The sequence below is a fragment of the Notolepis coatsorum genome (genome assembly GCF_963971535.1).
Source record: "Notolepis coatsorum genome assembly, chromosome: 16".
Lineage (NCBI taxonomy): Eukaryota > Metazoa > Chordata > Actinopteri > Aulopiformes > Paralepididae > Notolepis > Notolepis coatsorum.
In genome coordinates, this window is record NC_140180.1 from 29,486,913 (window position 1) to 29,513,717 (window position 26,805).

Sequence of the window (26,805 nt, forward strand, 5' to 3'; positions counted from 1 at the left end):
ATTGAATATCGTTTTGTCTCTATACTCAGCACATTGGATGTTGTTTTGGCTCTATACTCCAGCACATTGGATGTCGTTTTGGCTCTATACTCCAGCACATTGGATGTTGTTTTGGCTCTATACTCCAGCACATTGGATGTTGTTTTGACTCTATACTCCAGCACATTGGATGTTGTTTTGGCTCTATACTCCCCAGCACATTGAATGTCGTTTTGGCTCTATACTCCAGCACATTGGATGTTGTTTTGGCTCTATACTCCAGCACATTGGATGTTGTTTTGGCTCTATACTCCCAGCACATTGGATGTTGTTTTGGCTCTATATTCCAGCACATTGGATTTGAAATTAAACAATGACTTGGGGTTAAAGTGGAGACTGAGCTTTAATTTGATGATGTTTACATCCATATCAGGTGAGCCATGTAGAACTGTAGCCCTTTTATTATTATTATTATTGTCCTCCCATTTTAGCTGACCAAAAGGTAATTGGATACATTTACAAAATTAAATAAAGTTATGATTAATATTTGATTGCAATTTGCAATCCATGACTGCCTGAAGTCAGACTGTCATATAATATATAAACATATATTATACAATAAAATATTAATCATAACTTTATTTAATTTTGTAAATGTATCCAATTACCTATATACCTTTGAATGAACAGATTGCAGAATGGGTACAATACAGTACGGCTCAATACACACAATTGTTAAGGGGATATATACATGCAGTGGGGAGGAGACTGTCTATTAGGAGGGGGTGGGGGTGGGGGGGTTTGGACAGTTAGGGTGGCCAGTTTCAAATTGCAGCCTCCCGTAGGTGCTCTTTAAGATTGGTTTTGAATGGTGGTAGGGATTCACATTCCTTTACAGCTGATGTAAACAAGACAAACGTCTTTCTCTGGTCTGCATCCCCTTAACAATTGTGTGTATTGAGCCGTACTGTATTGTACCCATTCTGCAATCTGTTAAATAAAGTGTTTCATTCAAAAAGGTATATAGGCAATTGGATACATTTACAAAATTAAATAAAGTTCAGACTGTAACCACAAAAACACAACCACTTGGAACACCAATCCTGAGAACCTTCTTACCGTAAACACTGGCACCATAGAACATGCTGTCACGACAGAGGGAATGGCTCTTAATGTAGAGGATGGGTGTAAAGGCACAGCCGTACAGAAGGCCGGACAACACCGCGAGCAGGAAGCCTCTGGGGGGAGGAACAAGGAAGACATGGGTGTGACATGAGGCACATTTCCACCAAAATTACCCTGAACTTTTAGTCCTAGGAACAAAATTTTTTTTATCCACTTTTTCTGCTTATTTTCTATTTTTACAAGTCCAATCCCCACCCATCAACTTTCCACCCACTACCTCTGCCAATTGAGATAGTATGACGACTGGCCCAAGCCGGAGGCAACGCTGACTCGGGGAGTCGAGACCGGAGTCTCTTGCATTGGTGACGAGCGCAATCTCCGCTACGCCACCCAGCTGCTCTAGGAACTACATTTCATGGTACTTTTTTGTTCCTTCCTCCATTGGCATCTGCATTTCAACCGCGGTGTAAAGACCTGTGAAGATTAAGCAAATTAAGTCCTCTGACATTTCACCTGCTTAATACAATCTTCTTGTAACTAAGATTAGCTGGAAAAGTTTATCGCTTTTGTGCATAGATCACTAGATTTATATTTTCCTGGTTTAAAGCAGATGACATTGGTGAAATGGATGTTAAATGTCTCATGAAATACTTATGCTACAAACTTAGGACTGTTCTAACAGCACAATAGGCTATTGATGTAACTAAAAGATTCACTGGGGAAAATGTTAATGCAGAGCTCAATTAATAATAATAATAATTAATAATTCATTTAATTTATATAGCGCTTCTCAATAACCCGAAGTCGCTGACAATAGTCGGGAGCAAGAGTACAAACAAAGAAACAAAAGCAAAGAAACAAAAACAAAGAAACAAGAAACAAGACAAAAAGGAACATGAGACCATGGGGGGAACAGGGAAGACAGCATGGTAGCACAAAAAAGACTGGAGACAGACATCAATCAGGTTGGAGGGGGGGGGGGGGGGTTATGGGTGGGGGGGGGTTGAAGGCAAGGGAGAACAGGTGGGTTTTGAGGCGAGCTTTGAAGGTGGAGAGTGTAGGAGAGTCTCTGATGGACTGGGGGAGGGAGTTCCAGAGTCGGGGTGCAGTACGAGAGAAGGCCCGATCTCCAAAGTTTTTAAGCTTGGATGTCGGGACAGTGAGGGAAGCAGTGGAGGAGGACCGGAGGGAACGAGTGGGGCGGTAGGGAAGAAGGAGATCAGTCAGGTAGGGGGGGGCCAGGCTGTGGAGGGCTTTGAAGGTGAGGAGTAGTGTTTTAAAGTTTATGCTGTGTTTGATCGGGAGCCAGTGGAGGGAGTGGAGGACAGGAGTGATGTGTTCGCGGGACCGGGTGTTAATGAGGAGGCAGGCGGCTGAATTTTGGACCATTTGCAGTTTATGGAGGGAGCGGGAGGTGATACCAGTATGGAGGGAGTTGCAGTAGTCCAGGCGGGAGGAGATGAAGGCGTGAATGAGGGATTCAGCAGCAGGGGGGGAGAGGCAGTGACGGATTTTTGCGATGTTGCGGAGGTGAAAGTAGGATATTTTTACGATGAAGCGGACGTGGGGGTCAAATGAGAGGGTGGGGTCAAGGAGGACACAGAGGTTTCGGACTAGGGGGGAGGGGGTGATGGTGGAGTCGTTGATGGTGAGTGTGATGGGTCCGGATCTGGTGAGGGTGGTTTTGGTGCCAATGATGAGAAGTTCAGTCTTGTCACTGTTCAGTTTGAGGAAGTTGTGAGTCATCCAAGTTTGGAGTTCGGTGATGCAGGATTCGATGTGACTGAGGGGTGGGCTGTGGGGGGATTGTATACAGATGTAGATTTGGGTGTCGTCAGCGTAGCAGTGGAAGTTGAGGTGGTATTTACGGATGATGTGACCAAGGGGGAGAATGTAGCAGATGAAGAGCAGGGGGCCAAGGACTGAGCCTTGGGGGACCCCCTGTGTGACTGGGGAGGGGGAGGAGGTGTGGCCGGAGAGGGAGATGAATTGGTGTCCGTCTGTGAGGTAGGAGGAGAACCAGCCAAGTGCTGTGCCCTCAACACCCAGTTGGTGCAGCCTTTGGAAGAGGATGGAGTGACACACTGTGTCAAAGGCTGCACTGAGATCGAGTAGGATCAGGATGTTGAGGGCACCGGAGTCAGCGGAGATGAGGAGGTCGTTGATAACTTTAACCAGTGCAGTTTCGGTGCTGTGAGCGGGACGGAAGCCAGACTGAAGGGGTTCATAGAGGGTGTTGGACTGGAGATGGGAGGCAGCAATGCGTTCCAGTGTTTTAGAGAAAAAAGGAAGATTGGATATGGGGCGGTAGTTAGAGAGGCTGGATGGGTCAAGAGTGGGTTTTTTGAGGACAGGGGTGACAGCGGCGAGTTTATAGGGGGAGGGGACGTGGCCTAGGGATAGTGACTGGTTGAAAAGGGCGGTGAGGTGGGGGATGAGAGCAGGGAGGCAGGCTTTGGTGAGAGTAGTGGGTAGGGGGTCAAGGGAGCAGGTAGTGGTCTTGGAGGTGGTCATGAGGTCCATGATGAAGGAGGAGTCGACTGGGGCGAAGGCAGTAAAAGGGGTGGGAGGGATGGAGTCAGGTGGGGGGAAAATGATGGTGGGGGGGGCGAGGGTGGGGGAATTGGCGATGCGGGCAGTCAGTGAGCTGTTGATTAGAGATACTTTATTATTGAAGAAGAGGATAAACGGGTTGCAGAGGTCAGGGGAGGAGAGTGAGTTATTGTCCGGGGGTTGTAAGAGTTTCTTGACAGTGGAGAAGAGAGTCTCCTAATAAAAGTATCAAGAACCTTTGACATTTGGAGATTTCTGTAGAAATGGCATTTTTTTGGTGATTGGATGGCGAGCACTTCTGTTCTGGAAATAGCTACGAAAACTCCCCTTATCGTCAATAAATGTACAGTAGGTACAACATATATTCTCTGAATGCCTGAGGTTTATGGTTCTAAGTTTTATGAAGCTCCGATTATCCTAGAGGTAAAAAAAAATAAAAAATTATAAAAAATATTAAGTCTTAAAGTGGGCATAACTTTACGCGTTACTTAGCATTAGACAACAAGGTTGTCTAATGTAGCTTCATATGATACCACTACCTTCACGCTAGTGTCACAGGTCAACCGGACAGGGCTCCTCCTTGCTGCCCTTGAATATGTATTGAGCCGTGGAACATACTGCCTATACTGTGAAATATTGCATGAAAGACGCAACTATGAACGATTATGTGTTGCAGGACATCTCTCCCACGGCTAATGACAAATTTATGTGATTGGGCGCACCTGTGGAACAGACTATGACCTGGGGATTGGCTGTCAGGCGGCCCCTGGGCGCCTCCCCCAACCCTCTGCTAGTTTTCCCATAGGTGCATGATGAAATCAGAGAGACATACCTGGGCTTTATAATGGAAGCCCAGCCAATTGTAATTTAGTTTGTATATTGTATATTTTTTTGTATAGTGTTTGGACTATATTCTTTTTACTGTATGAAGCACATTCTCAGGGGGCTCATACAGTACCAAGCATTTCACTGTAATGTACATGTACTTTATTATGTAACAAATAAAACCAAACTTTGAAAACTTGAAACTGGCAGTCCTTCCTTTCCCGGCGATGGTGGCTTCAGTTGCACCCTTCAGCTTCGTCCTCTACTCCTCCATCACTTGACTACTCAGCTGGGTCTCCTCAACACACCAATCTATGCGATTTAATTTCCAAATAAAGATGTACCTCTGCTACACCTTCATCGGTTGTCCTGCTGCGTTATGGTGTTGGGAATCTGAAACAACCGAGTCTAGGTCGATTGCCTTGCCTTGTAACACTAGCTTACAAATGTTGCGTGCTACAGCCTCAAAGACGGTAATGTCGGCTGGGGGCATATACGGGTCTCAGAGGGTTAAGGAATTAATCTCACACTGGTGTAAAAACTGCTGAGAAGGCCCAGTTTACCAAATTTTGGATCAAGACGGCAAGAAGAAAATATCCAAGTGACGATTCATTATTTTGGGAATGGATGGCAGGACAAGAACATTCCTATCCTGATGGCAGTGGTCTCTTCCAGGATGACAATTTCACAAATCGACAGGGCAGGAGGGGTTTGAAGAGTATGAAAATAATATGAATCATGTGCTATGGCCTTCGCCGTCACCATATCTCAACCAAATTGAACACCTATGGGAGTCTTTTGACTGACATGTTAGACCACGCTCTCTACCACTATCATCAAAACACCAGATCATGGAATAACATTTGGAAGAATCGCCTTTCATCCCTCCAGTAGGGTTCCAGATTAGCTGTTCTGGTACCTTACTAAGACACTTTGTTGGTTTCTCCTTTCATTTGTCACCCATCTGGTAGGTCTCAATAAATGACTGAACTTGGGAAATCTGCTTTTAGCTTCTGTAACCCAGACACCCGACATATCTTACAATGCACTTTAAAGGGGAACTCCACTTTTTTTGGAAATTAGCTTATTTAACATCTTCCCTGGAGTTAGACAAGAAGATGCATACCTTTTTTGTCTCTGTGCGTGCATTTTAGCTTTGGGAATAGACGCTCCGTTAGCATAGCTTAGCTTCATCACTGGAAGTGAGGCAGGACAGTAGCCTTACAGTGCCTTACAGTGTATTGCAAGGTCTGACATTGACCAAACTTGATATGCATGACCTTGGTGGGCTCTAGGTCAACTCCTGAAAAGGGGGTCAATGTCAGACCTTGCAATCAAAAGTTAGGGGGCGCACTGAAATTATGGCAAGGGTTATTAGCCCCCTAACTTTTGATTGCAAAGTCTGACATTGACCCCCTTTTCAGGAGTTGACCTAGAGCCCACCAAGGTCATGCATATCAAGTTTGGTCAATGTCAGACCTTGCAATACACTGTAAGGCTACCGTCCTGCCTCACTTCCAGTGATGAAGCTAAGCTATGCTAACGGAGCGTCTATTCCCAAAGCTAAAATGCACGCACAGAGACAAAAAAGGTATGCATCTTCTTGTCTAACTCCAGGGAAGATGTTAAATAAGCTAATTTCCAAAAAAAGTGGAGTTCCCCTTTAACACATTCAGTGCCAAAAATGACTTAGGTCGTTTCTGGGTCGTTTTTCCTTTTTTTCAATGTTTTTATTCATTATCCACCCAGGGAGCCTGTTGTTACCATAGGGAATGAGTCTGAGGTCGCCAAAGTGCAATACCGGCCGCATCCAGATAGACGGCGGTATCGAGCACCCTTTGAAACCTTGTATCTTGGCCTGTGCGTCGATCTAATGGGTCCAGGTCGCTTTTTTTTTTGTTCAAGCTGAGCGGTTATAACGGTCGGATTGAGAAGAATCAAATGCTCCCGACGCATGATGTGTGGTGGATTATGTTGGCGACACGATGGACATCAATACTTGGAATTGCTATCAGATAATTGGAATATTCTTTTTGGGGTACATCCTAGTCATGGTAAGGGCTATACGATATCAATCTTGCGTTGATCCAAGCATGTCTTCACCTCGATCCGAACGTGTGTGTAACGTTAGTCCACAACGTATGCCATTGGTGGGGATCAAAGCATTACCCCCCCCCTTTCATGCATTCATGATGAAACATAATATAGATTTGATTTAAGAAATGGCAACGGTTATAGTATAATACAGAAATAAGGCTATTCCTCAGCATTTCAGGAATTACCCCAGACCGATCTAAAAACACTTATATTCATCACGGTATAATGCGCGAATGTATGCATGGACAAATTATCTCTTTTTTGCATCTTGACTGGAAGAAAGTCACTGTCAAATGACCATAGTATTGTATCCATAGCTATAATATAGAATATAGTTATAGCTCTCCAAACAAGGTGGCGGACTCCTATCTTTTAAAGCATGGCATTGAATAGATGGGGCCCGAAAACAGCACGGCACTCAAAGTGTTAAAACTCAGTATCTGTTTCAATCTTTAATCACCAACAACCCCAGGCTGTAGTTGTTAGAATTACCGGTAGTTTCTATTTTCCCATGTTTTTGTTATTGTAAATAAGGGCTTTGATCTTTTGAGATTAAATAAAGTTTGAATTAATGCATGAGTCACCAACTCATTAATCATTCAATTAAATTAAATAAAATCATTTAATCATTCAATCTGATTATTGATTTGAAAATAATACCACTTCCCCTTGAATTCCTACTGGTTCTCAGTGGAGTAAAGGCCAACATCAACATCACTTCATCGGTTGATGCTCAATGGTATGTAGTCAAGTAATAGTGATGTTAGCTAAATAAAAAAGGCACTGGTTTTCACAAGGGTGATACCTACTTCCAGCGACTTTTCATGGAGTCCGTTTCCACCCCTTTTAAATATCAATGACAGTGTGAAGGGTAGGCTGATATCTACCAAAACACACATTATACACCAATGCACATAACATTCCGTTTCATTCAGAGACACGTCAAAACCACAGAAGTCAAACATGTTTGAAACAGCATTTCATGGGGTCCTCAAACCAACAGACCAAATAAAGAACAGCAATGAGCCATGGAGATCTGACGACTACTCACATGAAACGTCTGGTCTTGGATCCTATGATGTCTATCCACGTCTCAGTGGAACTACATCCATAATGGTCCACACTCTACAAAGAAAGTACAAATAGTTATTAGTAAGTATGCAAATAATAATGTAAACTACTAACGAGTCGGTCACAGTCAACCGGCACCTGCTAACGGGTCTGACCCTTTAAAGCTCAGCTGGTTAATGAGGCCAGGCCGCCTGTGGATCCTAAGATCCCAGGTTCAAATCCAGTCGGTTACATTGGTGACAGCGGTGGGATCTCACTGCCCTGTGAATCTGTATCCAGGTTCATGTAGCAATGGGGGTGGGATCTCAGTGCCTTAACCCTGGGAAAGTGCACGCATGGACGAAATAACATGCAAGGATGCACTTCTTGAGGGGAGGATGACTAAACTACTAATGAGTTGGTCACAGTCAACCAGCTCCTGCTAAAGGGGTCAGCTGGTTAGTGTGACCGCCTGTGGATCCGATGGTTCCAGGTTCAAATCCACTCTGTTACAGTAGTTAGTATATTTGACCGATGTCCTTGCAAAAAGACAAGAGTATTTTGCATTCTATGCACCTACTGTCAGAAGTCCTGCTTCCCGTTATAGCCTACCTTGACAAAATATTATTGAATAGATTTGCCTAGTGATCACAGGTGTAGTATAAAACGAGTAGTTCTTCACACTGAAAAGCAGAGATGAAAACACTGCACACAACTAGTCCACTCACCCGGTTGATGAGCAACGTTGATTCCGGGCGTGGACGCATTTCCACATCAGCTTTCACAAAGAAGAAGATCAGGCCGCTGTAACAAACAATACCACAGCCGTCTCTCGTACAGAGATTCTTAAAGAAAAATCTAAATGGTTGCCAACAGCAACCATGTTTGATGACTTACCTCAGTAAACACAGCCCAGCACCACAATAGTTCAATATTGGACTGGAAACATCCATTGGTTCGATCCCAAACCAGCCAAACCTTTGATAAGAGGGAGGACATTCGTTCCATTTAATATGATGGTGGTAGCAGCGTAAACAAAGTTAATATATCTTGCTCATTTTCAGCTTAATTTACAGACAGGCAAATGGCATTCCTATTGTATCCTACATATATTGCCACAATGTACTTCATTCATCGTGGTTCTGTGTAGTCAAATGGGCAGAGCGAGGCAATAACACTGGAGTCTCTCATACTGAAAATGTGTGAACAGGTGGAACTGACTTGAGCTTTGGATAAAAACATCCACCAAATGGCATAAGAAAGACATTTCAGGACCGTGGCATTATACAGTTCTATCTGACATGGTAAAAAAAATTGTTATTCTTAAAATGTAGCTCTACAACAGATCTTTACATATGGGCGAAGTACTTTTTTTTTTATGTGTATCAAGTAGGTACAAATATTAAGATGCTTGCATTTTTTGCTTATATATTTTGCTCCATGGGATGTGAAAATGTCAAAGCTCAACAAATGTAAATAAAGCTTTATAATTTTAAAAAGGTTGAGATTTGTATATTCAGGGAATTAATTATTATTTTTAACAGTGAGAGGTGAGGAACCAGAGGAGAGGTGACTCACCGTGAGGTTGCCCAGCCCACCAATAAACTGCTGGAACCCCAAATTAAAGTGCCAAGACCAAGTCCAATGGCTTTCACTATGGGGACAACTGTGATATTACCTGTGGACGAGGCAAACGTGGTGGTTAGTGACACATGCATCTTTTCAGGTTTCTACATTCTGCAGCAGTGAGGAGGAATGCTGATTAACAACTGCACAATAATAGTCTTTAAACGCTGTAATAATCATGGTACACTAGAGGGAAGCAAGGAGCCATTGTTTATTTCCTGGTTGTTAAACAAGGTAGTAGGTAAATACTTCCATCTACAAAAATATTGATATTAAGATATTTGCTGAAAAAATACTTTATAAATACACATGTTTATAAAATAGGTGGGGCTAAAGCACAGGCCATAGAGGCTAATCTTTCCTGTGACAAAATGACATCCAATGTAATAAAAAAAGTCAACCAATGAACTTGATTCTTGTTCAAGGGTACTACGACTATGCTTGCACCTCATGGTATCAAAGCACCTCAAAGGCACTAAAAAACAAATTACAAACATCCCAAAACAAACTAGTCAGACTACTGCTTGACCTGACTCCTAGAACCCACCTCACCCCTGCCCACTTTGCCAACCTAGGATGGCTTAGAGTAGACGACAGAGTACAGCAACTTGCAATGGGCCTGGTCTACAAGATACACTACACGACCAAGGTGGTACCCATGTACATGTCAAAATACTTCCCAAAGGTCAGTGAATACCACGATCACAACACCAGAGGGAGCTCCACAAATCATGTTAAACCCAGATTCGGCTCAAACAAGGGACTAAAGACGTTTCGCAATTATGACACATCAATGTGGAACGCCCTACCCAAAGCTGTAAAGGAATGTGAATCACTACCCACCTTCAAAAACACTCAAAAAACACCTACGGGAGACTGAAATTTGAAACTGGCCCCTACAAATGTCCTAACCCAGTTGTACAGTAAATGACCAAGTATGGCTTTGTCAGTATTCCAATGTACAGTGTACAGTGTCCCGTGCCCCCCCACCTCCAATGTACAGCCCCCCACCCACCCACCCAACCCCGCTCCCCCTACCCAACCTCCTCCAATGTACAGTTTCTACGTCAAATGTATATACACTCTTTTTCTGGACACTTTTTGTATCACAAACAGTACTGTATTTGCAAATCTGGTATGTCATAAATGTATAGATGTAGCAGTACTGTCTATCTGTATGTTGTGTATGTCATATATGTTATGATGAATTGAAAATGGGGGACCCTGATGTAAACAAGACGAAAGTCTGTCTCTGGTCTGCATCCCCTTAACAATTGTATGTATTGAGCTGTACTGTACCCATTCTGCAATCTGTTAATAAAAGTATCAATCAATCAATCAGGTTTAGTCAACAAAGAAAATAGATGGAATAAGACTACATGGTTACTGGCCATGCAAGTATAACACCATATACCTTTTGATGGTGGTCATAAGAAGTTTTGTAAATGTAAAAAATGCTGTCAGAAAATATTTATTGCAGCTTTAAAAAAGGAACAATTCACTTTGTTTAAGAAGCCCATCTAATTTGTCACAGCCAGGGACCAATTCCAATCAATCCAAGAAATAATAGGCACCAGTGTTTTGGTTTTTCAGATAATGAGTAGACATTGTTAACATTTGTAGGCAATGGTCTTGGAAGTTAGTGAGGACCAGTTGTATGCATCTAAACATGCTAATGTACACAACTTAGTTACATATTATATAATAACTTATTATACTGAGGAATTCTCTACACCTTTCTTGGCAGAGCCGGGGATGTGGCCAGCAATAACATCATAAAATAATCTCCACACACCAGACCAAAACAAAGCAAACAAAGTGCCCACAATAAAGTCAATTCAGAACATGACAACACAGTACCTGTAGCCCAAATCACACCACCAAGCATTGCCAGTGGATAGAATTTGGGCGACTGGAGCAGCAAGTCCCCGACCATAGACACTGCCCATATGATCGCACAGTTAAGCCACTGGAAAAACATTCCTGGAGGTGGGACAGATTGGAATTCAGTATACTTATTCTAATTTACAAAAGAGAAACTGTGTGAAACGTTGTGAATGCTTACCATCCCCCACCTCTATCCTCTTCACAGGTACAAAGTTGCTTCCATACAGAAACACAGCGGCCAAGTTGGCAGCACAGCCATACCCAAAATCAGACATATTGGTCGAATTAATAAAGAGGGGGAAATTAAATGATCCCACTGGGTTCGTTTCATTCGTGTCAACGTCCCTTTCACCCTGGACACCTGTATAGACATGAATGAGACACAATTATGCATCGCATGACAGTGAATACATTGAAGAGATGGATGAAGTAGACTGCTGTGTCTCTCACTCTCTCTAGCTGACTACATGTACATGTGTACGGGGCGGGCCACTTTGTATCGTTTCTTTATGTGCATGACATAGTTGTTGGATGTTTTTGTGTATGAAATGGGCTACATAAATAAACAATGATTGATTGGCAACTTCACATGTTAAGCTTTTTCACACTATGTAGTCCAACGCACCTCCTTGGTGGACAATTTCCCCTGTGTCGCAGCACTTCACCGTCCATTGCGTGGCAACATATAAAACAAGAAGTGCACGGATCATGTTAAAAATGTTATGTTAGTCCAGGAAACGTTGAACGATGCAGAAACCTCGTGCGTCGGCAGCAGTTACTTGCGGTGTATAGGGTTCCACCACAGTTCGGATCGATGATGATGACCAGGTGATACCAATTATCCAATCAATTTGAGCGCCGCGCATCATCGAATGCTGCCTCCCAGAGTAGGGTGTATCTGCAGAGCCGCAGGCCTGAGCTGCACAGAAGAGCACTAGGGTCCAGCTGCACACAGGCGTGAAGGGAATCAAGGGACATGGAAAGCATGTGTTGTTGTTGTAAATGCTAGCCTACTTATATAGGCTACACTTGCTTTTGGGATTCAATTAGTCTACAACACGTGATTTAGGCGAAATTAAATTATATATTCAGGCTGGAATCAGAATCAGAACCAGAAATGTGGTCCTTTTTGCCAAGTAGTTTTCACGGAATTTGATTTGGTCGTTTTTGGTGCAACATTACGGACAGTATAAGGTAGTCAAATTGAATATGAACAAAATGTAAATAGAAGCACAATAGACTATAATATAATTATAAAATAAAAATAGGATACAAATACAAATAGGCCAGGGGCCCAGGGCTGTACAATTGTGCATGATGTGGTCAAGTGACTCAAGTACTGTGTATTATACAAATATATATATTTATTTATTTGTGGTGGTGGTGATGACGACAGCAATACGGTGTCCTTACCTTAATTTAATATTTTCATATTTGAAAAAAACAATTGTAGCTCTATGTCGAGCCTGTTTTGAGGTCGGCATATCTTCAGACTGCAGCTCCGCCGTGTCATCAACTCCTGACCTGTAACTGCTCTTGTCAACACTTCCTTCCACACTTGGAGATGCTTATCCGTTTCCTCTTAAGTGTTTTCTACCTTGTACCTCTTTGGCTCACAACATGTGTCTATTTCATTCTATTCTATAGCATTCCTTGCCCATGAGATACAGTATGCACAATGGATATCGTATCGCAGTGTCGGCAGACGGCAGGTTAGTTTCCACATGATTAATATAAGCCTACATTACATGTGCACCCCCTAGTCTGAACTGAATTAAAAGGTAAATATAAGTACCAGTTCAGGCCGGCAGATGTCGCCTAAGACATGACATGATGGGCGGTGCTCACTTGTTGAAAACACTGGAAGGAGTGTGGTCACGTCCGCACCAAATGAATGGACCATGTTCATGTCCCTGATGACATCAGTTCTCCCGGCCCAGGAAACCGTTTAACGCACCATGCAACATTTCCCCCCAATAAGCCCAGGCATTTGAACGAATTAGGTAAAAGCACCCCATTAATCAGTGAGAAATATTAGAGGAATTTAAGTTTTTAAGTTTCAAGTTTTGTTTTATTTGTCAGTGACAAATTGTCACATCACATAGTATACAATACATGTACATTACAGTGAAATACTTGTTTCTGTATGAGCCCCCTGAGATTATGCTTCAGTAAAAAAAGTTAAGAGAATATTAACACTATAGAAAATATACAATATATATACAAACTAACGTACAACCTAAAGTACAAAATGAAAACAATGAGGTACAAAATGTAAACTTAAAAAAAATTCAAAAAGCAAAAATGAGGGCAAATCTTTTTGTAATAAATATATACAAATGGTGTAGTGTTTTATGAACGGGTGTCATATTACGAAAATCAATTAAGCGATTGACAGCCACATGATTACACTAATACGCACATGCTGCATTGAATTGGAACAGTCTATATTGTTTTTAATTGATATGTACGGCATATGGTCAATTGTTTTGATCAATTTGTCCAAATCTATTGGATTTCTATAGTTATATTATATGATACCTTTCCTGTTTCGAATTTGATGCGTGAATGTTTTCCGCACTGATGTTGGTAAATTGTTCCCGTATCCATATTCCATATGGCAACAAAGCCACCCCTTCCTCTATTCTGCCAATGTCCAAAGACGCAGCTGGCTTTAACTAGGATATAGCTTTCTGTATCGCAAGCGGACTTTTAGCATCCGTTTATTTCCCAGCCAGGTGGGAATATATGGGTTCTGGAAGTTGCGTGCGCCTCCCGGACTTGAGTTTGGCGCAAGGACGCAGATGTAACCATGTTGGATAATACGTTCTAATGGAGAAGTGTCTTTTTCTCTGGCCGTATTCTTTCTCTAAGGCTGTCGGTGGCTTTCGGAGGTGCCCTCCATCCAAAAGGAATGTGATAATCGCGGGGGTGTGTTTTGTCTACCTCTTTTTTGTGGTTTCACAAGTTGGACACTCGTTGCCGCACCAGGGTAGACGGATCGATAAAGACGATTACAAAAACACCAGGGGATTATATCACTTTGGGATCAACGAAGCCCAGTCAGTCACGGTGGAGTCTTTACATTCTTCTGTGGTCCCTACCCGGTCCAACGTGGTGTATATTACGCTCAAATCTAAGCGTCTCAAACCAGCGATTATTCGGGGAACAGTCAGACCGAAGCTGAGGAGAAAAGTGAGAAGGATCAAATCGGAGAATGCTGCCTTTACGCAAAACAAAGCCACCGGCACCCAGGAGATGGATGTGCGTCAAGGGCGCATCTATGGAAACGACATGTCTTGGAGAGAGATTAGAAACATAGATTACGGATCGTTGGACATGGTTGATAGGTCTAAAGCGGCGGGGTCCCGAACAGAACCAGTCAGTTCTATTCGAATATACAGCAAAAGAGCCCCACCGTGGTTCAGCCGAGAGGACATCCACGCCATGCGCTTTCTCGCCGATGGCAAAGTTTCGCGCATCAAAGAAGTCACCTATAGAGGATCTCCCAGCGTCCTGCTGTTCGAGAGCCCGAGGAACGTGTCACTGACCAATCAGAAATATGTACATATTATTCACAACGTGTGCCGAGAACAATGTGGCGTGATCGGTATCCCCGTGGACACTAGTCAGGTGTTTGCTTTCCACTTGGACAGAGTCCTTGGGCTGAACAGGACTTTGCCGGCTGTTAGTCGGAAATTCAACTTTTTACAGGGTAGGCCACATTGTGCACTGATATATCTAATCTCGCACGATTATATTCGTTTTCACGTGATCAAATGTGGTTCGGTACACTTTGCAATTATACAAAGTTGGTTGGCAGTTTTAAACAAAGTTGGCTCTCAACTTTTGAGTGTGCCAATCAACAATAAAAACAAGCCAGCTTAAATAAAGGCAGGCCACCAAGTGAGAGACAGACAGGTAGATAGATAGATAGATAGATAGATAGATAGATAGATAGATAGATAGATAGATAGATAGATAGATAGATAGATAGATAGATAGATAGATAGATAGATAGATAGATAGATAGATAGATAGATAGATAGATAGATAGATAGATAGATAGATAGATAGATAGATAGATAGATATAGAGAGAGAACAACATCTCAAGTTTTTGATTTATTAGCTAATGTAACATTATGTCAAATGTATGTACATGTATGGATAAAAAAAACATGGCAAAAGGAAACTCAGCAGGCTACATGTACTATACCAGTACATAATATATAAATAAGTATAAACTGTTCTTGTGTCACTGAACAGTTTAACAAATAATGTACAGTGTACATAACACAATGGACTTGGGCACACAAAATGCTACAGGTTTCAACCTCAAAGGGTCTACAGCCTGAGGAAGACCCTTTGATGTTGAAACGCGTTGCGTTTTGTGTCCATGATTAGGTCATTACAGTGTAATCTGACTCCATATTCAAAAGAGCCCTGGTTGGTGTTGCGCTTTGTTTACATGTTTTGTTTTGGTGTGATGTGCGGGTTGGCGTTTAGTGGGCAAAGGAGGATGGGTTGCTACTGCTGGCTACACTACACCTCAGGCTCTGCCATGATATAAATTGACAAGTTACTAAACTCCAACCCTCATGTCAGACCAAAACAAAAAAAAGGAAACAAAACGCAATACCAAGCGGGGCTCTTTCGCTTAGAGGTCACCGTTTGACGCCATTACAGATTCTACCTTTAATCTGAAATCTGAGATAGCACTTTGGAAGTAATCTTCCAAGCCCCGACTTCAACAGAATAAACACATGCATAGCCTTTGTGATCCACACTGATAGCATCACAGCACAGGCCCCTTCTGCCAACTGAGCAGCTGTGATTTAGTTGGGCTGTATAACGCCATGGGAGAGCCTGGGTGAATACAGTACATAGAGGTGTAAATGCACACTACCAATTTGTCAATCCGTAGAGAATGATCCTTAGCCATGGCCTTGCTCCAGCAACGTGTTGGCAACTGGCAGTATTTGTATTGATATAGCATTTTCATTGGATGCCCGTGACCCAAATAATAGCAACTTATTAATTCATGCACTTCAAACAAAACATGTTAGCATGGCCTTTGGTGTTTTTGAGTTATTTAAACACATATAAAAATGACCATTTTGAATAATAGCGCAACCATCATTTAGCCACTATGGAAAATGTTGCTTCCTGGCACCATGCTGATTCATGTCTTATTTGCAGTGAAATATTATATTTTGTTTCAATTAGGCAGCACTGATAATATACCTTCTGAATTATAATACTGTATATGACTCGTATATCCTTCCCTCCCATCAGATGGCCAGCCCTGTCCAGTGGTGTCGTGGGATCCATCCCTCTACGCAGAGAACATTCTAGCTGACCAGTCCGCTGTGAGGCTAACATGGGGGGAGTACCAGAGTTCCCTGAAACAGAGGTGTTGGCATAAAAACGTCACCCCCAAGCCTGACTCGGGCTGTTCTACGATCCATCATTATGAGTGGAGCAAGCTAGCACTTTTTGATTTCCTGCTGCAGGTAATGGGAGATATTTATGTAATGGTTTTGGATATAGTGGATAGTGGACTCGTTTTAAAGGAGCTCTTTAAGCACTTTAAAATAGACACACATCTATTTTGATTTCATGGGGCCTTTAACCCTTTCACCACCACACTACCAAATGGTTAACCCTTTCACGGCGACATGGCAAATGTTAACCATTTCATTGCCACACTACAGAAGGTTAACCCTTTCAATACCACACTATAGACGGTTAACCGTCTGTAGTGTGGTAGTGAAAGGTTAACTTTCGGTAGTGTGCTAGTGAAAGGGTTAATCCTATCGTTCTGTGGTCTGGAGAACATGTGATAATTGGACATGTAACTCGCCAACGTGTTCTGTGTCTCGAGAGCTCAGCCGCATCAGCACCCTGAGAAATTCCTCCGTGTGATGTCACCCAGAGGAGGAATTTCACAGAACACATTGGTGAGTTACATGTCCGATTATCATGTGTCCTCCTCACGGTAGAACGATGAGAGCTTCCTGTTATAAAACAATAAACACAGCCACAGATACTGAAAACCATATACAGTATGTTACCATACTATCTATGCTATAGCTGGTGTAACAGACCTTGAGATGTTATAAGCCTAAATGTCCTCAAAGGAGTTCTCTAGAAAGATGTTTGGTTTTCTGTGTGGGAGGCCGGAGTTCCCAGGCTACATGTTGGCTTTCAGGAGTCCTCGCGTGAGAATTCTGAACCCAATCGACTTCCTAACCACGAAGGATCAGTCCAGACACAGTCGAGGATTAGTCACAAGTTGTATTTAATGTGCACAAATTTGATTCAGTTTAGATTCCTTCTGGATTAGATTTCCAGCATGAAAAGGGCCAGTGAGGGAAAACAACCATGCTACTGTAGCTTTGATCATAATATCGAAGCCAAATGTAACCTTGCATGGCAGCTGGCTTCACCAGACCATGCAAGAATCCATGCGAGTAAGGCTTCAAGCCCGAACCAAGTGCAGTACATTCCAAACCGCTTCAAAGGACAAATTCCCAGATGCTCCTGTGTAACAGGGGCAGGTTAAACGGTGACTTTGATTCTATTCTGATTAATGTATCCAACAATCAACCCTCTCATTAAGAACGATGAAACGCTTTTCAGATCTACAGCCGCCTGGATCAGAGCTGCTGTGGGTTCAGGCCACGCCAGGAGGACAGGTGCGTGGAGGTGGGCCACCACGCGGAGTGCGGGGAGAAGGACCACGTAGCACTGGCTAACATCGTCCACAGGGACGGCGACCCCAGGCACCTGGTCTTCACCAACAACAAGGGCTTCTTCGACCGGGACGAGGACAACCTGGACTTCAGGCTCCTGGAGGGGATCGAGGAGTAAGTGGACAAGGGAAATTATTTAGTTTTGATTTAGTTGTTATTTAGATAAGATAAGATGAGATAAGATATTCCTTTATTGATTGGGGGAAATTCAGGCGTCATATCAGCATGGGGGGTACAGCTATGGGCATGGTCTTGGTGGAAGATATAATATTGGCAATACAATTATAGTAAAGATAAAATAAGCAGTGTAAACAATATAATTAAACTCTGAATATAAGAATATGAGCAAGTAATCAAAGGTGCAGATGCTGCAAAGGGCCTGTATGTCCTATCAGTTATATTATATGTCACAATAAATGATGGTCAATAACACTTGGAATCTGAATATATACTATGACTAAGTAAAGTATACAGTGTACACAGGTACGGTGCAGTATACACAAGGTTCACACGATATCATCTGGTAACTGATATAGAGGCACTATGAGCTATTATCTATGTTACTAATTACTAGGGATGTTCGATATTGGCTTTTTTACCGATATCCGATATACCGATTCCGTCCAACTCTTAATTTCCGATACCGATATCAACTGATACTGATATATGCTGGGTTTCCCCCCCCCCCCCCCAAAAAACTTAATCATTTCAGGTAATTAACATTACATATCTCTTGTGGTGGAATTAACACAACATTATGCATACTTTTGACAATAAATTAAATAAGAATTTGTTCTTACTTGCTTGCCTGGGTAAATAAAGGTTAAATAAATGTAAAAAAAAGAAAATATATATATATATTTTTGAAAACCGATACCTATAATTTCCTATATTACATTTGTATGCCAATATCAGCCGATAATATCGGTAGGCCAATAATATCGGACATCCCTACTAATTACATGTAATATATAATATATAGGTGTATGCTATGAGTAAAGTTTTACTAAAATGAGTTGGCAGGTAACTGATTCTGAACTGTTTTTGTAGAAATTCTATTTGAAAGGGCGAAATCTGTTGGCACAATTTACAGACCGCCAGACCAAAATGGCTTTTATGATGTGTTGGATGCGTGCTTAGCTGGAGCTGAGGATGCAGAAACTATTCTTATTGGGGATTGGAACACGGATATGCAACAAAAAGATGCACCCGTCTTCAAATCCTACAATAGGTTCTGTATCGTAATGGCTCTCGCTCGGCGTCACTTCCGCACTGTACCTCGCTTGTGCATGCGCACTGAATAAAAATTCCACAATGTACCTTTACATCCCAATATTTGTCTGACCACACCCCTATCAGCTTACCTTCATAAGCAGGTGTGTGGCCACCTACTCGCCTCCTTCTTCGCTTTCACCACAAGGAAGTGCCTTCGGTAGATCCCCACTTGACGAGGTTGTTAGTAGGAGAAAGTTGGAAAACAAGAGATACGTTGACATCATATCTTTATTTACTCTCTCACTATTTTTCGAGAAAATACGGCGATATTGTCTTCGTTACTGGAGTGTCTGGAAGATGATGATCATTCTACACCTCCACCGGTTTTTTCGTATTAGGAGTTCACGCCGCTGACATGCCTCCCAACTGCAGTCCTCCTTGCTGTGGCTGAATGGGGTAAAACCCTCCAGCAACACAGCTGGACTGTAGGACGCACCGACTGTTGTGAGAAGCGGTGGGTTCCAGGTTTGGTGAGTAATGTTTGCTTGCGAGCACCACTTGTCTGTTAGTGCTATGGGGGCTAGCTGACAATGTTTACGAAAACCGGCCCCAGATTAGGGTCCTTTGTTCAGCCTTTTTAGGCGACGGCGGAGGATCTTGGTTTGAAGCCCATTATAACAACTAGTGGGCCACGACCAGTAACTGGTGATCCCAGGATTCTCTGGACGAGTGGATGCTTCTCTGTCACCGTATAGGCCCCGTCTTTCATATGCAAATGAGAGTATACCCTAAACGAGGAAATGTGGGCAGGGATGTTCGTTATCGGAAGATCCATGTTCAAGTCGGCTACAGCCCAGATGGGACTTGTGCTGGCTCCGCCGGATGTATGGTAAAATCACCGTTGTAAACCGTGTTGACATCTCGTTTCTCTTCTCTCTTAAAAGGTGAGGAGGGTTTCAGAACGGCGGCCTGTCTGAGTGTGGCTTGTTATATCGTTGTGTACAAGTTCAGGTGATAGCTGCGTACCTTGCGTGCTAGTTGTGGCCTACCTATTAACCAGTCAGCTGTTAGCTGCGGCGCTAGCCCGTTGTGTCACTAGGCTAGAAAATGTTAGCTTGCTGCTATCGGCCGAGAGCGGCTGTTAGCTTGATGCTACACTGTGGAACATTGCTATGACTATAACATGCCTTAAAACACTCTGACTACGACGTCATCTTTGACAGAGGATGTTAGTCGAACCTACCCGAGAGCCGGCCGGCGAGGACTGGGTCAACAAGGAGAACCGTAGCGGCAGGATGGAGCAGCGACGCTGCCCGTGTCGTCAACACAGATGCTGTGTTTACTATTGGTGCCTTGTTAGAGACTGCAGTTCGCTTGATCTGCGCTCACGGTAGGAAAGGTCCTGACCAGACCTTGAACACTTCTTCTTTCTTTCCCTTCTAAATGTTTTGTAAATAACGATGTTTTCCAAAACGTGTGTTGCTGCACTACATTTAGGATACGACGCGAGTTATGTGTGAATTGTCTTGTCACTGGTATTGGCTTCTCCATGCAAATCGGGTTGTTTGTTACAGATGTGAAATGATCTGGTTTGTTGTGTTGAGAAACATCATGTGTGTTCATGTACCGTGTACTCACAACTAAGGGGGTTAAACTAACCTATAAAGCTATGCTTAGTGACATATGAGTGAAGAATGAATTCTTTTCTCAGCCTGTAATGACAATGAACTGTGTGTTCACATATTAACAGGTTTACCTGTTCAACTGGCCGTATTAAGGGTAAGGTGGGAGGGGTGTTTTCCCCCCGGTTCCCTGGGGACTTCCTCACCCTCCTCTCAGACATGTTGTTACAATATATTGTGTCACTGTGTGGTGGGATACAATGTAACCCTTAGCTTGATTGCTGGGTTTGTGCTAAAACTGCTTGAGGAACTGTATTTTCCTAAAAGAAAAGTTTTTTTGGTCACTTTTCGTGTGTGCTTAGCAAGGCCTGTGGCCGATACTAATCGAGAATTGTGTATTCTCTCATTATGGAAAAATGGCGTTCCTCTGTGGAGTGTATTGCCATTTTTTGTGGTGTTAAAGGGTTGTGTGTATCTTGTGATCTACAACTGGGTTGGGTTGGCCACAGAAGCACATGTGTAAGTCTGGTACCGGGGCTCTTAAGGGGGCCCTCTCTATTCTGTGTTTTTTCCTTAGTAAAAATCAGATAGCAGGTTAGCACATGAGCTGTGTGAAGCTGTTAAAAACTTCATGTAGCAGAATATGACTGTGTCATGCTCTATTTGTCATTACATCGTATCATGGGTGTGGGGTCGTAAAGGGGTGAACTGGTAATCCTTTCCTCCCCTTCTTTGATGGGCAGGGGTTAAGACCTCCTGTCCTTCAAGGTTCCTGTCACGTTGCTGTTCGGCACGTTACAGGGTAAGAGGGGGGGAGTTTCCTGGTCCCACGCCCTGGAATATTGGGCGTGTGCACCGCAGAAATTCCCCCGCCATAGAGTACGTCACTGTGCGCGTCTCTGTTGGTAGGACTTCCGTGAGCTGTTCGGGTCCATATGGTGGATCTGTTTCGGGGAGTGGTCAGGGCTCCTCCTCACGAAGCTCCTATTCAGGCCTTCTGTGAGTTAGGACTCTCCTTCCATGTGAGGGAGCCTCCTCAGAGTGCAGAGCCTCCTCCTCAGATTGTCAAGGTCAGTAGAACTTCAAAAAGGAGTCCTGCTCTATTGTGTGTGTATTCGATTCAATTCGATTATTGAATGTGTATGGGTTCAGTGCCTCCTCCCCGGAGAGCCCTAAAACCAAAATTTTACATGGCTCAAGGTTGCAATATATTCTTTTCAATCTGTACAGCTCGCGTGGGAAGTCTCTCTGGGGATTTCCGTCTCCTCCCTATGGGAGGGTGGTGGGATGTAAAAATGTTAAAAAAAATTACCCCCGGCTGTGTAGACTGGGATACATGCTGTTGGTGCTTCCTTCTTTTTTATTAAAAAGAGTTGGAGTTAGGAAGCATCACACCCCTCTTGTCGTTCCCCTGGGCGCCTTGGGGATTCAATGACAGGTCGAAATAGCCTGTTCATTGATGTGGTTGTGTCCCGACGCACGCATAGTGCTAGCTCGGGGTGTTCTGTTGAAGATCAGGCGAATGACTGGCACGCCTTGGTTGCTTGAGGTTAAAACAGCGTTTTTATAAAGCAACTGGGATGGAGGTTTTTCCTCTTCCGACGACCTGTGTTGGTTGTCGACGGATTCTCGTTCATATCTGGGGGATGATGACGGAATGGATCTGAACATATGTAGAGGGGTCTCACGCCCTGGGGGTGGGCCACCGGGCGCGGTTCGCACCGAACGTCTGGGTGGCGCCTTCTTTTCATGTTAAGATCAACACGCATATCTGCCCCTTCTCCTGGAGTAGGCATGTCGGCGTGGTTAGGACACGGGACTGGTTCTGGTCACGCTGGTCCGGATCAGTTAAACCCGTTGTCCACCGGGGATGCAGATCTGCTGTTCTGGTACTCTGAGGGACTTGGGCTTTTTTCAGGGGGAAAAATGCCAGGTCGGTCCGGGTGTCACAGGGTTAGCCGCTATGGAGACCCTTGTTGGGTACATTTTGTACTCTGCACTGTCGTAATGGCTTACGGCCATGCCAACCTGTACACGCCCGATCTCGGCAGATCTCGGCCGCTACGCGTGTTGGTCCTGGTTAGTACTTGGTTGGGAGACCGCCTGGGAATACCAAGTACGGTGTGCTTGGGGATGGTTCTCCATTCTTTTCGCTCTTCTCGCACGCATGGCGAAGAGGGGCCTGTTGGGGTGGTCTTTGACCTCCTCTGGTGACCCTGTGCTTCCCGTATCGCCGGGCCCGGTCCGAAGTAATGTTTCGTCGACCCGTAGGCCTGGAATAACCCTTTTGGAAACTGAAACACTTGTCCTGCGGTAGTATGCCCGCAGGTACGTTTTGGAGTTTTTCTTGAGGGGTTATGGGACCAACCACCGCATAGGGTAACGACAGGGTGGTTGGTTCTCTGGTGTGTTGGAGCAGAGTCAACTCCCGGGTTACCCGGTTGAGTGTGCCCCTGCACGTTCATGACGTCTGCCAATCGTGTCAGCCTTTGCTGCCTCATACCCGCTGGGGGGGGGGGGGGGGGGGGGTTTAAGGGAGGCTTTGTCATGGTGATCAACAACGCCAGCATATGCCCCTTCCGCCGGGGCGGCTGTTTTCAGCTGACCCCTCTGGCGCCTGTCTCGTCCGCAGTGCTCCAGGCTCGGGTTACAGCCTGTTGCCTGGTTTCCCCGGTGCGCTGCCTGCTTCCGTTGGTAAGCCTTTTTTGGGGCTTACGGCCATGCTGACTGCCTGTGCTGCAGGGTCAGTGTGCCAGGCAATGTGCTATTGGGGGGAAAGGGCCCGCTCTTGAGAGGGGCCTTATCCGAATACGCTGGCGATGTGGGGGGCGGTGTCACTAAGTGACCACCTGGTGGGGTCTTGATGCTGGCATCATGGACCTCTCCGGGCCCCCGTTTTCCAGGGGATCCAGTCCCTTTGGTGGGTCTGGGTCTTCCTTCGCGCTCCGCTGCTACGGCCTTGCCACGGGGTTGGGTTTGCTCTTGACCCCGTGATTTCTGGGGGCAGTAACGAGGTTGTTCCTTCCGTTCGTTCCCGGGTGGCATGCGGGTTGTGCGTGTGTGTAGTCGTGGGGTCAGGCCACGGTCTGCTCACCCTGTGCGTTGAGTTGCTTGAGTGCCTCTTCGCACGGTCGGGTCCGTCGCCCTCCCGGGAACCTCCAATAGGGGGGGTGCCCTCCATTAGGGGGGGTCGGGGGGGCTCGGTCCTCCCTGATCTGATGGTTGTGGGGGGCCTCAGCGGGGTGTATTTGTCGGCCGTTGGCTCCCGCTCGGCCTCCCTTGTGCGGAAGTGACGCCGAGCGAGAGCCATTACGATACAGAACGATAGGTTATGACTATAACCAAGTTCTGTTAGTAATGGTGACGCTCGGCGTCCGACGCCGCTGCAGCCCTTGATCTCACCTTGTGGTGAAAGCTTGGGAAGGAGGCGAGTAGGTGGCCACACACCTGCTTATGAAGGTAAGCTGATAGGGGTGTGGTCAGACGAATATTGGGATGTAAAGGTACATTGTGGAATTTTTATTCAGTGCGCGTGCACAAGCGAGGTACAGTGCGGAAGTGACGCCGAGCGTCACCATTACTAACAGAACTTGGTTATAGTCATAACCTGTCGTTTTGTGATCTGCACGGCCTCAGCCAGCTAATCACCCAACCCACACGTGTTTGTGAGTCAACTCAGACTACCATTGACCTCATCCTGACCTCTGACAAGTCCAAGATCTCCAATAAAGGGGTTATAGCATGCGGGTTAAGTGATCATTATATGATATTCTGTACCCGCAAAAAGCTAAAACAAAAGGCTGGCTGTCACAAAACAGTCACATCTAGAGACCTCAAAACCTACTCTAGCGAGGCCTTTAACCTTGAACTGGAGAGTCTGGACTGGTCAGATGATCTCAATGGTACACTGGTTGAAGAAACATGGCTTGGTTTCAAAACCAAATTTTCAACGATACTAAACAACATGGCCCCCCTAAGAACCACTAGGGTAAAAAATTGCGCTGAGCCGTGGATGCACACTGAAATACTGACCGCTATGAAAACCAGAGACAAAAAATGCTCTGAGTTTCTTAAAAGTCAGTCAAAGCTTACCATAAGCACGAGCAGTGAACTCCAAGCCCACGTGACTGAACTCAAACTGGAAAGAAACAGATTAAGAAATGACGTAAACTCCATGATCAAAACAGCAAAAAAAAATGCATCAATGACAAAACCGAGGAAAACAAAAACAAACCACGTGAACTTTGGAAATTACTCAATAACCAACTAGGCTGCAGTAAAAAACTTAAAACCAGATTCTCAAACATAAACATAAAGACGGACAACACGCTCATCACAGACAAGCTGGATGTAGCCAATTACTTAAACAGTTTCTTCACAAACATAGCCACAACACTGGTAAACAAACTACCCTCCCACTCAGGGCATTATGGGGTAGAACACATAGTAGCATACTACAAGAACCTAGGGGTTCACAAAGAAGACTTCAAACTGGAAATGGTAACAACAGATGAGGTACTCAAAAAACTGAGCGCCCTCCAACCTAACAAGGCCACTGGCCATGACAACATCCCCTCCAAATTCCTCAGAGACTCAGCAGCCGCCATCACCCCAGTCATCACACACATAATAAACCTCTCCATAAAACCAAGGACTTCAAAATTGCGAGAGTAACACCCCTGCACAAAAAAGGCAGTAAATTAGACGCAGGCAACTACCGCCCTGTTTCTATCCTTACCTCCATCTCGAAAGTCATGGAAAAAATTGTATACGAACAGGTCGAAAAATACCTTGCGGAAAGAAATCGAATCTACTGGATGCAATACTACCTGGAGGGGAGAGAGCAGATGGTGGAGGTAAACGGTACCCTATCCCCCCCCCTCACAGTAAGCTGTGGTGTTCCACAAGGAAGCATACTAGGTCCGCTACTGTTCCTAATTTATGTAAATGACATGTCGTCAGCTTGTGACTGCAACTTGTTCCTGTTTGCGGACGACTCAGCCCTGCTGGTCTCTGACAAAAACAAGTTACAGGTTGAAAAAACCCTCAGCTCAGAACTAGGCAAAATCTGCATATGGCTCGCTGATAACAAACTATCATTACACATAGGCAAAACAGAGTCCATTCTCTTCGGTTCAAATAACAAACTCAGCAAGACCGACGGCTTCTCAGTTATAGTGGGTGACAATATTGTCACAAGGAAAGAAGATATTACCTACTTGGGTTCCATCCTAGAGGCAAATCTTTCCTGTGACAAAATGGCATCCAATGTAATAAAAAAAGTCAACCAACGAACTTGATTCTTGTACCGGATCTCCTCACTGGTAAACAAGAATACCCTGAAGACTCTGGCAGGAGCACTCATTCAAGGGTACTACGACTATGCTTGCACCTCATGGTACCAAAGCACCTCAAAGGCGCTAAAAACAAAATTACAAACATCTCAAAACAAACTGGTCAGACTACTGCTTAACCTTACTCCTAGAACCCACCTCACCCCTGCCCACTTTGACAACCTAGGATGGCTTAGAGTAGACGACAGAGTACAGCAACTTGCAATGGGCCTGGTCTACAAGATACACTACACGACCAAGGTACCCATGTACATGTCAAAATACTTCCCAAAGGTCAGTGAATACCACGATCACAACACCAGAGGGAGCTCCACAAATCATGTTAAACCCAGATTCGGCTCAAACAAGGGACTAAACACGTTTCACAATTATGCCACATCAATGTGGAACGCCCTACCCAAAGCTGTAAAGGAATGTGAATCACTACCCACTTTCAAAAACACTCTCAAAAAACACCTACGGGAGACTGCAATTAGAAACTGGCCCCTGTAAATGTCCTAACACAACCCCCTCCAATGTACAGTAAATTACCAAGTATGGTCTTGTCAATATTCCAATGTACAGTTTTGCTTGTACAGTTGTATAGTGTCCCCCTCCTACCCAACCTCCCCCCCCCCTACTACTACCCAACCTTGCCCCCCCCCCCAACCTCCTCCAATGTACAGTTTCTACGTCAAATGTATATACTCTTTTTTCTGGACTCTTTTCGTATCACA

The 26,805-nt window shown here is 44.3% G+C and overlaps 2 protein-coding genes across 2 annotated transcripts in view; one reads left to right on the plus strand and one right to left on the minus strand.

The window, feature by feature from the left end:
• Window positions 1–14,647, minus strand: part of tmem144b (transmembrane protein 144b) — a 30,270-nt gene extending 15,623 nt beyond the window's left edge. Inside the window, exons 1-9 of the mRNA XM_084332241.1 lie at window positions 14,561–14,647; window positions 11,768–11,801; window positions 11,321–11,503; window positions 11,116–11,238; window positions 9,208–9,307; window positions 8,527–8,607; window positions 8,358–8,433; window positions 7,631–7,704; window positions 1,099–1,217 (exon numbers count right to left, since the gene is read on the minus strand). Of these exons, the coding sequence (XP_084188367.1) occupies window positions 1,099–1,217; window positions 7,631–7,704; window positions 8,358–8,433; window positions 8,527–8,607; window positions 9,208–9,307; window positions 11,116–11,238; window positions 11,321–11,417 (670 nt within the window). The 5' untranslated portion in view covers window positions 11,418–11,503; window positions 11,768–11,801; window positions 14,561–14,647. The remainder of the gene's footprint in view (window positions 1–1,098; window positions 1,218–7,630; window positions 7,705–8,357; window positions 8,434–8,526; window positions 8,608–9,207; window positions 9,308–11,115; window positions 11,239–11,320; window positions 11,504–11,767; window positions 11,802–14,560) is intronic.
• The window catches only part of gask1b (golgi associated kinase 1B), a 19,036-nt gene continuing 6,083 nt past the window's right edge, over window positions 13,853–26,805 (plus strand). The window contains 3 exon segments of the mRNA XM_084332240.1: window positions 13,853–14,857; window positions 16,439–16,656; window positions 17,786–18,012. Coding sequence (XP_084188366.1) covers window positions 13,975–14,857; window positions 16,439–16,656; window positions 17,786–18,012 — 1,328 coding nt within the window. The 5' untranslated portion in view covers window positions 13,853–13,974.